At 40.7% G+C, this 11,343-nt stretch overlaps 3 protein-coding genes across 4 annotated transcripts in view; 2 read left to right on the forward strand and 1 right to left on the reverse strand.

The window, feature by feature from the left end:
- LOC307017852 (BMP/retinoic acid-inducible neural-specific protein 3-like) overlaps window positions 1-1,990 on the forward strand; it is a 41,340-nt gene extending 39,350 nt beyond the window's left edge. Inside the window, exon 8 of the mRNA XM_079647718.1 lies at window positions 707-1,990. Within this exon, the coding sequence (XP_079503844.1) occupies window positions 707-1,832 (1,126 nt within the window). The 3' untranslated portion in view covers window positions 1,833-1,990. The remainder of the gene's footprint in view (window positions 1-706) is intronic.
- Window positions 1,991-5,162: 3,172 nt separating this feature from the next.
- Window positions 5,163-10,576, forward strand: LOC307017854 (proteasome subunit beta type-3-like). Of its 2 annotated transcripts, XM_079647721.1 has the most exons (6): window positions 5,163-5,308; window positions 6,339-6,523; window positions 6,882-6,989; window positions 7,091-7,205; window positions 10,341-10,401; window positions 10,484-10,576. In XM_079647721.1, the coding sequence occupies exons 1-5, from the start codon at window positions 5,306-5,308 to the stop codon at window positions 10,347-10,349; spliced, it is 420 nt and encodes a 139-aa protein (XP_079503847.1). In that variant the 5' UTR covers window positions 5,163-5,305; the 3' UTR covers window positions 10,350-10,401; window positions 10,484-10,576. The 2 variants fall into 2 exon arrangements, with proteins under 2 accessions (XP_079503847.1, XP_079503846.1); XM_079647720.1 differs by lacking the exons at window positions 10,341-10,401; window positions 10,484-10,576 and having other exon boundaries at window positions 7,091-7,385.
- On the reverse strand, window positions 7,676-9,722 carry LOC307017853 (uncharacterized protein; the record flags this gene model as incomplete). Its single annotated transcript, XM_079647719.1, has 3 exons — window positions 9,334-9,722; window positions 8,935-9,201; window positions 7,676-8,691 (listed from the first exon to the last, which is right to left on the reverse strand). The coding sequence occupies exons 1-3, from the start codon at window positions 9,548-9,550 to the stop codon at window positions 7,676-7,678; spliced, it is 1,500 nt and encodes a 499-aa protein (XP_079503845.1). The 5' UTR covers window positions 9,551-9,722.
- Window positions 10,577-11,343: the final 767 nt, after the last annotated feature.

Consider the following 11,343-nt stretch of genomic DNA (forward strand, 5'->3'; position numbering starts at 1 on the left):
AAGTGTTATTGACTACTTGCTCTGGAAGTATTAGACTATTTACATGCTGACAGTTGTATCTTTTTATTTCTATTTTCCATGCTGGTAATTGTACTCTATCCAATATTCAGTATGGTAGAATGGCTCAGCTTGTATCAAATTATGTGATTGCTTTTTTTTTTTTAATGTTATGGCTGCTCTTTGCTCAGATGCACTCCCACCTTGGTAGTCTGTTTCAGCAGAGACCATGGTGGTCTTTACTTCACTCAGATGTATGCCTCTCATGAAATCTATTTTGATAGCTATTTCTGGCAGGGGAATTAACTAAATGACATTATCAATCAACTCACTAGTTAAACACAGGTACTGCCCCCTTAGTCCAGACTCCAATTATAAGACTTTACCACACCCCTTATGCTTGTAAAAAATCATTCAATAGTGGTTTAAGGTCACTGGGTAAGACATGTTTTTGTGGGGTTTTTTTGTGATTAAAACATTCGTTTTGACCTTATTTTGCTTTTGGAACGCCATCTGAGTTGGAGTTCTTCGAAAATAGTGTTTTTCCTGCACATCAAAACAACCAATTTTTTAGGGTAATCTTTTCGGGGCTAAACATTTAATTTTTTTACATAATCACAAAACATGAAAGACTCAATGTGATGTATTTTGTATTAGCGAATTAATCTGTATCCCTAAAGTGTTTGACAAAATGTCATGTCGTCCTCAGGCCTCTGCACTTCTGGTTGAGCTACTCCCTTTCCATTTTATACTGCAGCGAGAACCACCAGGTTGGTGTTTACAGTGATGAGAGCCGCAGCTGTTCCTGCCCCTACTCCCACCCCCCATGCCAGGGCCTCATTCCCTGCTCTGTGGGCGACGGTACCCGCTGTGCCTCCTGCTCTGCGGAGAACAGGACCCGATGCTCCAGCTGTAATCTTGGCTTCACCATCACCCAGGGAGCCTGCCGCCCTGCCGTGCCCGACCCTACAGACCCCTACCTGGGGTTAGAAAGCGACCGCGACCTGCAGGATCTGGAGCTGCGCTTCCTGCTCCAGCGGCGCGACCCCCGCATTGCTCTGCACGGCGTGTTTGTGAGCAACGACGTGCGGGTCAACACTTGGTTCGACCCGTCGTGGAGGAAAAGAATGCTACTCACCCTCAAGAGCAACCGGGTGAAGTCCAACCGCGTCCATGTGCTGCTTGGACTGGCACTGCAGTTTTGCCTCACCAGAAACAGCACTCTGGAGCCGGCGTTGTCTCTGTTTGTGAATCCTTTCGGGGGCAGTCATTCGGAAAGCTGGACCATGCCTATAGGTCAGCACGGATACCCTGACTGGGAGCGAACCAAACTGGATATCCCCTTGGACTGCTATAATTGGACTTTAACTCTTGGAAACAGATGGAAGAGCTTTTTTGAAACGGTACATTTCTACCTGAGGAGTCGCATCAGGGACCCCGCGGGAGCCAGCAAGAACACCACGGTGTACTACGAGCCTCTGGAGGCCATCGAGCCGTCGAATAACATCGGCTACATGAAAGTGAACAGCATGCAGCTGTTCGGATACAGCGTGCACTTTGACCCCGAGGCGATACAGGACCTGATTCTGCAGATAGACTACCCGTACACGCAGGGATCACAGGACTCAGCCCTGCTGCAGCTCGTGGAGCTGCGCCTAAGGGTTAACCGGCTCTCGCCCCCAGGGGCCCCACACGTGGATCTGTTCGCCTGTCTGCTCCGCCACAGGCTCAAACTGTCGAGCGCGGACGTGACCAGGATACTCACGGCCCTGCAAGCTTTCAGTGCCAGGCAACCAAACCACACGGAGTACGAGGCGAACAAACTGTGTAGTTAAGGGCGATTCTTTTGATGTTTTGTACTATTTCCTCTTGCCACAGATAGGCCTGCATCCTCTGTAGGCTGGATCCATTTTTGTCAAGTGTGTGGTATGTTGTTCAAGGCTTTATTGTACATACACTATGTGCAATTAAATTTGATGTTTTCATAATTTCAGTGTAGTTTTATCGATTCAATCTACTGAAAACGGTTTTTAAATCTCACATATTTCCCAATTTATTGGAGAATTTAATATCATAATGAACAAAGAAAATCTCTTTTGGGCAAATCTGATAAAGAAAGTCAAATGTGGCCCTAATCCTCTCTTCCGTAAAAAAGTGTATCTTATTTAAGTCAAACGTCTTTAGAGTTGGATATCTTTTTTTATCGCTCAATAAATCTAATATATCGTCAACAGTGATTACACATTTCGCCCTGTTTTATAAATCAGCATATGAATTATTTATGAACAAAACTCTCCAAACCCTTCAGAATATAGATAGGAATGGAAGTGGACGTCTGGTGTGCTACTGAAGTGGAGATTTCCGTCTCAGACTCTCTTTTTTCCAGCCTTTATAGATATGTTTTGCAAAATCACACATTGGGAATACATATTTTACTAATATGTATCAATATGAAACTTCCTGTGTCCCCACTTCCCCAGACAATTATTTGGTGTTAAGAAGTTTCGGTCAATTGTGCGTGTGAGGAATAATCTAATGCTAACTTTTGGTGATTTCAAAAGAAATCAAGTCATGCAAATAGAGAACGTAAATAAATAAACACCTATTTCATTGTCCACCAGTCTAAAAGGATAAATGCAAGACAGCAAAACATTCAAAATGTACCAGCGAATTAAAATAACCATGATGTTGCCTTTAGTGCCTAGCTTTATTACTCTGAACTGTGTGGGGGTTGATATGATCAGATTCGAATGGCATTGGCCTGACAACATGAAAAGACAACCTCACAACTGCCCTCAAGTTTTGATTTAAATATGGCCAAACTGTCAGTGCATGTCATGACATCCCCTTTTCCAAATTTGGCGAATACAAACCAGTGACCAAAACACACAATCCAGAAATCTCTCATGGGAAAAAACGATTCGCTCATCAGAATCAGAATCATGTTTAGTGCCAAGTAGGTTTACACACACGAGCATTTTGCCTTTGTGTATATGGTGCATACATAAACAAAGTCAATGAACATAAATTGTAAGAAAAGGTCCACAAATATAAGAACTCTAAAAAACGATTAAAAAAAACGATTTTAACATAGAAATATAGAGAAATATTAACATTAAATATAGATATACAAAACAAAACATTTATAACATTTCCTATGTTTCCATGTCTATAATGCATGGCAAATATAGTCATACCACATAATAATCTGCTTATAACACTGTATAATGCATTCAAATGTGATTATAGGTCCATCTTGTCAATGTTTGCTTGAAAAACGGTGACCAGCAACTATGAAGTAATATAAGACTAGACTTTATAAGTCAATATAAATTGCATGATAATGAATGCTAATAATAGGATTTTTAGATACAACTTCAAGTTCTATAAACATTGAACTATAGTAAGGCCTATACACACATCATAGAAAGGGTTACAAATATTGTTTACATTTCATACAGAAACTTGAATTTGTAAGTAAAATGTGTAATTGTCATTGGTTTAAGTATTATAGACATTTATAGTACTTTACATAGAAAGGGTTTCCAATAATGTATTAAAATCATGTTATATTTGAATCTGTTTTACACAAAACTCCAGTATGCAGCACAATATCCTCACATAGCCTTATCCCACTGGAGAGTCTCGGTGGTGTGTGCTGTGTTGTTTTAGCCCATCTGAAGCCTCAGAACACAAGGTCTCCATTCTCTATTGAGGGAATAGCCTCGGCACAGATTACTAAGTATATAGTGTGAGAAGAGAGGGTCGGAGCAGCCTGCCTCTGTTCCTCCAAGTCCCCGTCCGCCATTCACAGTTACTGTGATAGATGAGCTGGGGCGCCGCAGAGACATGCCCAGCATCAAACAACAGTAAGCTGGGTATCAGTGACAACTGGATAGTACTCTCGGCCCGGCGCCGGAGCGAGTCGGACCCTCAAAAGAGTAACTCTGACCAAAAGGGAAATCAGCATTAATCCCCTAAAGGCTGTCAACAGTGGAGCCTCAGGCGAGCGGCATGCTGCGGCTTTGATTAGACGAGCATCTAAAGAGCTCGCAGCAAAGATGCAGCTTCATCAAGATTCACCTGACATGTTTCTCCTGAGATTAAAGCCAGACACAATTTGCTCTGATGCTATCGTTCAGAATGAATATGAAGAGGTTGTTGATTTTTAGATGAGATGCTGAGTATACCACCATGACTGTCATTCAGATTAATGATGCATCATGCTGCAGTGTTACAGTAAAAAAATAGAATGTTTAATCAGCATATGTGGCACAGAGCAGATTGGAAAAGCTTAAGAATTAGGCTCAGGACGTCATTACAAGTATCGTCCATCGGCTGCCTTTGAGTTAAACATTGATTTTACAATTTAATTGACCAATTTTAGGATACAGCTGCGATATCTCCAGGCTGCAATGCAAGTCTTTACGGAGCAATCAGACATCACAAGAGCATAGAATTGGCAAGTTATAATGTTAGAGTATCACTTTAAAAATCCCTTATACAACCCTGCCTCTCATTTTTAAAGAGTTATTTTCACTTTATAGCTTTAGCACTCGAAGCAGTTACTGCAGTAGTATTTAATATGCTGAAATCTTCCAACTTGTCTGGAGTGTTTTAATTGACTGCAGGGGGTGTGAGAGAAAAATATTGAATCTGGATCACATCCCAGTAAAAGGGTAATTCTCGTGGTGAGCACCTGGTTTGATTTTTTAAATATTTTTAAAATATTCTGCATCTGGGTTTTAAAAACGTGTTGAAGTGTTATTGGAAGCAGTCCAGTGTACCTCTAAGGTGATGCATAATAAAAGGCAAGAGAGAGTTTGTTATTAGGAGCAGCTCTGGTTTACAGGACAGATTTTCGGTTTAACTTTTAGCTAAAAAATAAAAGATCGTCCTAGACTGAATTCCGTTCCGAGAGTTAATTTAAAACTCTCTTTTTATTTGTTATTGATTTGGGTAAAGATTTAACTTCATTATCATATTACATGAGAAAGCATTATCCCAGAAAAAACACTAAAACCAAGTTTTACTCTAAGGAGTTACGCAGAGCCATGTAATAGAAGAGTTACGACATCTCCGTTCACTCCAATGGACCAGTTTTTTACAGCAATGGCGGATCGTGGAGCCTCTCAATAGCTTGGTTTCAGTCACGTGACTTCTATGACGCGCAAAATTCAAGTGGAGGTCAGGAAGTGAAAACGCAATCAATCATCAACGCAGGAATCATGGAGGACACCGACTATGTCAAACAATTAAATGAACCTGCACGCCGCAGATATCGTGAAAAAATCACAACACACTCACAATGGTAAGAGCACCAGACATTAAATCACATGCCAATGTGTTTTTAGGTAAATGGTCAAATGTAACTAGTATTTAAGGGTAACAGTTACAAGAGATGGCTAAGCTAATGTTGGTAGCCAGCTAGCTTATAGACTTCTCCATCCTGCTTAAACTTAGCAAATATTCAATGAAAACATATTTTAAGTTTGGGGTTGCAAGTAACTTCAATCTCACAACTCTAAACGTTTCAATATATTCAATGTTGTAGTTAATTATACAAAACATTTCATTGTGATGGTAGCCGGGGCATAGCTGCAATGCTAAATACTTAGCTTACCTAGCTGCACACGAGCTAACGTTGTGTCTTGTAGGCTAACTTAACTGTTACAATCATTCCCCGAATTCACTTTAATGGCATTATGATTCAATAAATCCGGTTCACTTAAAGGGCTGATGTTGCGTTTGGGTCAACATCAGCTAACGTTTGGTTAATTAGACATTGCTAGTTTGGTTAGCTAAAGCTTCAACCTACTAAGCTAGTCAGCAATTTGTTAATGTGAGTCCACTGACAGCAGACAACTGCAACAACTTCAACAACCCAGCAACGAGGTTTCACTATACATCATTACATTTAAACATGTATAACGCGGGATAATAAAGACTTTGGTTCAATAATAATGTTCTACAACTACACTTTTTATTTTATCTTACTTTTATTTCTTTTGATCGTTGAAATGATTTTAGATGAACGTTATGCTCCATGTTTACACATTTGGGTGGTTGGAAATAACCATTTAGTCATTTATTTTGAGGACAACATTATTCAGTATCTTATTTGCATGTTGCAAATAATACATATTCTTAGGATATTCTTTACATGTTATGCTGTATAGAAGGGCCTCAACTTAAACTTAATTTGTATTTCAATGAATGTGCTTAAAAATGAGCTTTATGTTTAAATAGTTTGATTTGTCTCTTTAATCAGTTGTTTGATCTATCAATGGTTTAAGCTCTCACTAACTTAACTCTTCTTACTTTTCTCCTTCTTCATCCAGTCTATTATGTCCTATAACGGAGGGGCCGTCATGGCCATGCAAGGGAAGAACTGTGTGGCGATAGCAGCGGACCGGAGGTTTGGCATCCAGGCTCAGATGGTCACCACAGACTTCCAGAAGATCTTCCCCATGGGAGATAAGCTGAATATTGGGCTGGCAGGACTGGCCACTGATGTTCAGACAGTGTGAGTGTGTAGACCTCCACCTTGTTCTCTCAAAGTGGCTAAACAGTTGTGAACACCAGGGTACTATGATGACAGGATTGATTTACAACTCTATAAAGCTACAACTCTCAGATCTAGACTAAGTAAGACTTCTCATTTAGAGAAAGCCTGGAGTGTCAAGTACAATACTACACCTATCATTTTTATACCAACAACAAAAGTGTTGTAGTTGAATAGTATTACTATGCATTCTAATAAATAGGGGAGAAAACGTTATTAGAAATTCTGCTATCCATAGCTTTGAAATAAGTTAGATTTGTGATGACTGAATTCAATGTAAATATCTGAGGATTGATGGACGTCTTTTCCTTGTGTGTAGATCCCAGAGGCTTAAATTCAGACTGAACCGGTACGAGCTGAAGGAGGGTCGCCAGATCAAGCCCAAGACCTTCATGAGCATGGTGTCCAACCTGTTGTACGAGAAGAGGTGATTGCACTGAACTTAATATAGACCCATGTCCACATTTAAGCTGCTTACAGTAGGCCCAAATACCTGCATAAATGGTAAATATGTCATGCTCTCATCAGGTTTGGGCCATACTACATCGAGCCTGTGATCGCCGGAATAGATCCAAAAACCTCCGAACCATTCATCTGCTCCTTGGATCTGATTGGCTGCCCCATGGTGACAGAAGACTTTGTTGTGAGCGGAAGTTGGGGTTCTCTCCTTGTTTCATTATTATTTGCACAGTGGCAGCTCTTTAACCTGCATTACAGCACCTTCATATTCACTGACCACACTCACTAGAGGAAGTAGGGCTGTGTGATATATTGCTATTGTAAAAAAGATGTTTACTGAAAAGATTAAATGATACTAAGAAGACTGAATAATACATGGTTTCTTATTTACATTTACAATAACCCTCAATGGCCATACATGGGAGCGTCACCAGACCAATTGTCATCTCTAGAATATTGTTGAATGAATTAAGCCTGAATGTAGATGAAAGTTGTATATTGAGTAGGGCTACACAATTTACAACACACAAAAAGATGTTTACTGAAAAGACTTGAACACAAGATGTTTGAACACAAAAAATATGTTTACTGAAAAGATTAAATGATACTGAATAATACATGGTTTCTTATTTACAAGACTACAGCTCCATGACTTTACTCCAATGGGACGACAGACACTGACAGATTAGACAAGGCACAGCAAATAACCCCAATCTTGTCAATTAATGCTAGTGCCTCACCTGGTTTTGTTAGCATTTGCTCTATGGGCACAGCCCTGCTTTGCAGAATCTGATATTTTCTTCTGACTAATCCTATGACTCTTTCGACATGAATACGCACATTAGCTATTTTTCTTGTCTCTTCCACCTCGTATACTGACAGCTGACTTTTCCCCCTGGTGAATGCAGGCATCTTTAGTGAAGCACAGTAAAATCCCACACTATCGCCAATATCGAACCCACGGTCTGCTAGGACAATATCTCCAGGTAACAGGTTTTTTAGGAGCCCACTCTGTATTGTGATCTGTTTATCACTAACTCTTCCTCCCCAGGCACAAGATATGTAAGTGACATAGCCTTGGGGAGCAACACCAATCAGAAATGTAACAGTATGGTGATGCTTGTAGTTGGACCATGTTTGTGCTCTAGCTAGTAAATTAGAGGGCCTCTCAATAAAAACTTCAAAACAGTCAACAATCACAGCAACTCTACATCCAAATGCCTGTCTGAATCCCATTGGCATTGTAGCTTGAAGTACATGTCGCTCTGGCCACTCAATTATAAATTCTGTACTCTCATGAAGTATGTCAATTAACTTATGCCAAATTCTAGAAGCAGTGGAGAGAGAGATGTTGAACCTGAAAACCAAATCTTTCAGAGGGAGATTTAGTCTCAGCAAAACTAAAATGAACTGTTCAAATTTGGAGAGCACAGACATAGGGCCACAGGTGATGTAGGGCTCGCACAGTTGAAAAACCTGAAGTAAAACTAAGAAGTTGGGGAGCCCGGTGTAAAACTTTGTCTTCTCTTCGTTGTTCTCAAAGGACTCCTGGTTGAACTTTGTGTCCAGTGCCTTTGTCCGAAGATCTCCCAGCTCTGTTGTGTTCTGTCTCAGAACATCCTCCATCCTCTCGATGTCCTCCATCGTTAAATCAGTCTGGCATCCTGCATCTGCATACAATATAGCAGTAGCAAGCATAATTAGTTATTTAAAATAGTCAAATATGAATGTGAATTGTTGTGATGTTATCTTTTTGACAACCTTTTTAAACACATGCAAGTTCTCTGTTCCAATTATTGCAGATTCTCAAGTTAGTACTCTATTTTCTAAACCTAAACCTAATTCAAAGTTTGCATTGATTTTCTGACAATCACATTTGTAATATTTAATAATAATGCTGGTGGTTAATTTACCTTGTTGGTCATTTAATATCCCACTGGTGTCCTCTGGTTGTGGGCTGTCAGACAGGGGTTGCGTCGGTTCTGGGCTCTCGGTTGTCTGCAGGAGATCCAACAAAGCCTCTGCACATTCTGATTGTCTTTGTTGGTCTTCCTTGAGCTCCATCCTCTGCTCTCGTCGAAGAGATGCCTCTGATCTGGGCTTACTTGTTGTGTGGTAACCGAGGCTAACAGTGGGAGCCCAGTCTACCGACTCAACGTCACCCAAAGCGCTAGGGCACCCTAAAAAGTCCCAACAAAGTCCATATTAGACTACAGGTAACTTAAACATGATCAGTATTACTAAGTACATAAGCATTTAACCACAACCCAATAATACATAAACAAAGCCACAAAAACCAAGTTAGCTAATACCTCTGATGAAGTGGTCGCTGCAGACACGTGCATTAGACGACTCTGCTCCTCCCGACCGCAGATGTAGGTTTGAAAGCCATTTTTTCCGGCGTTCTTCGGTTAGCTTCTTAAATTGCTCAGCTTTATGGACGACAACCTTCGGCACTCGGTAAAACCTCTTGTTTTTCTCTCTGCCGGATCGATTGGAACAACCGTAAACTACACAACACACCGACATTTTCACAATGGTAACAGCAGCTAGATCCTCTGTATAAAAATTACTTCCTGACCTCCAATGGAATTTCGCGCCAAAGGAACGCAGCGGTGTGACGTCAAGTGAAACCAAGCTATAGTTCCCCGGAAGTTAGCTTGCCGCTAACTTCCGGGAAATTATTGAGAGGATCTGCGGCTAGCAGCGCAGTAGAGTTGCAGCATAATAGACCGTTCGTGATGGATTTTTAAAGGTAAGAAGACGTTTAAAGATTTATATTGCGGATATTATCAGAACATCTGAATCAAATTAACTACACATGTGTATTAAAGGATGTTAGTGGATTATCCCTTAAATCAGTATATTTTATTTTTTACGTTTATAGATAACAGATTAGGCTAGGATACCGGATAAAGTTAGCAACACACGTTAACCACGAACAGCCTATTAATCCGTTCTCTTACTGTTATTTCCTCGAACGTTGTGGAATTAGAGAATAATCGATTATTATTCGCCAGGGCTGTCCGATTTTCGATTTTGATCATGGTCAGTTTCTGGCATCCCTAATTGTAGTGGGTGGAGGTGGTGAAATGAGGATATCCATCTTGGAGTTCAAGCTAGTATAATATAGTTAACGTTACATAATAATAAGGAAGAGAGCTATTTTTGTGATACATCGCTATTGATATGGATTCAGAGTGCATATTTGAGACTTCCAAACAGTAAACAAAAACGTAACTTATGGGTGAGTGTTTTTAGCAGAGCCATATTGTCCTTGTGATTCTGTTGATTATTACCTGTCTGTATTATGTTGCAGCTCAGCTGATTTTGGATTGATGGCAAAGGGAGAGGGACTTAAGGGAGAGTGAAAACACAAGGTAAGTTTCAAATAGGTAAGCAATTTCCCATCCTATAGGTTGCTAGATGTATCTAACCCTTTCTCCTGTCTCCCTCTTTCAGCACAAGAACCCCAGGGGCATTCAATGGAGCCTGAAGACCTGCAATGAGACCCTCACCCTGCACCTGAGTCTCAACTCCCAGAGTTTTGCAAGCCTCTCCCTGTTCCTTATTTTGATTAAACAGACAAGCTTCCCAATGGTGTGGTCTTCGTTTTGTGAATAATATGATTATACATATGTTGTTGTTGCTGTTGTTGTCTTTTGTGATAGTTAAATTGCTCCTGCTGACTTGAGCCAGCCATTCTTTCCTCCTCTCTGTGTCAGTGGGGAAACCGTACATTTGTACTCCTTTCTCTGAGCGATTGGAGCATCCCCCGGCAGCACAGCAAACCATGGGGGAGACTATATGCCAGGACAACACGGATGAAAAGGCACAGACAAACTGCATGATATGCTATTCAATGTTTATTGAATTCCATGTATTTACATGGATGTTCCTAAAACAACACATTTAATAATAATAATAATAATAATGCATTTTATTTATATAGCGCTTTTCACGACTCAAAGACGCTTTACAATATGAGGGAGGGTAGACAAACAAGGACAGGCAAACAAGTAAGTATAGTAAAATAAATAAAAAGGCAGTCAAGAGGAAATTGATTGAGAGGAGGGGGGCTTATGGGTAGGCAGAGTTGAAAAGATGTGTTTTGAGGCGGGACTGAAAGACTGTGAGGGACTCAGAGTCACGGAGATCTTGGGGGAGGGAATTCCAGAGCCTAGGAGCTGCCACTGAGAAGGCTCTGTCCCCAAAGCTGCAGAGTGTGGATGTGGGAATGGATAGGAGTCCGGCTGCGGTGGATCTGAGGGACCGTGGGGGTTGATAAGGAGTGAGAAGGTTTGTGAGATAAGGGGGGGCCA

This window comes from Notothenia rossii (assembly GCF_949606895.1).
Source record: "Notothenia rossii genome assembly, chromosome: 9".
Lineage (NCBI taxonomy): Eukaryota > Metazoa > Chordata > Actinopteri > Perciformes > Nototheniidae > Notothenia > Notothenia rossii.

Bases quoted from the DNA above. Each gene is read 5' to 3' on its own strand.
- LOC307017854 (XM_079647720.1), top strand. The intron at 6,524-6,881 runs GTGAGTGTGTAG...CCTTGTGTGTAG, and splicing joins GCCACTGATGTTCAGACAGT to ATCCCAGAGGCTTAAATTCA. The intron at 6,990-7,090 runs GTGATTGCACTG...TGCTCTCATCAG, and splicing joins AACCTGTTGTACGAGAAGAG to GTTTGGGCCATACTACATCG.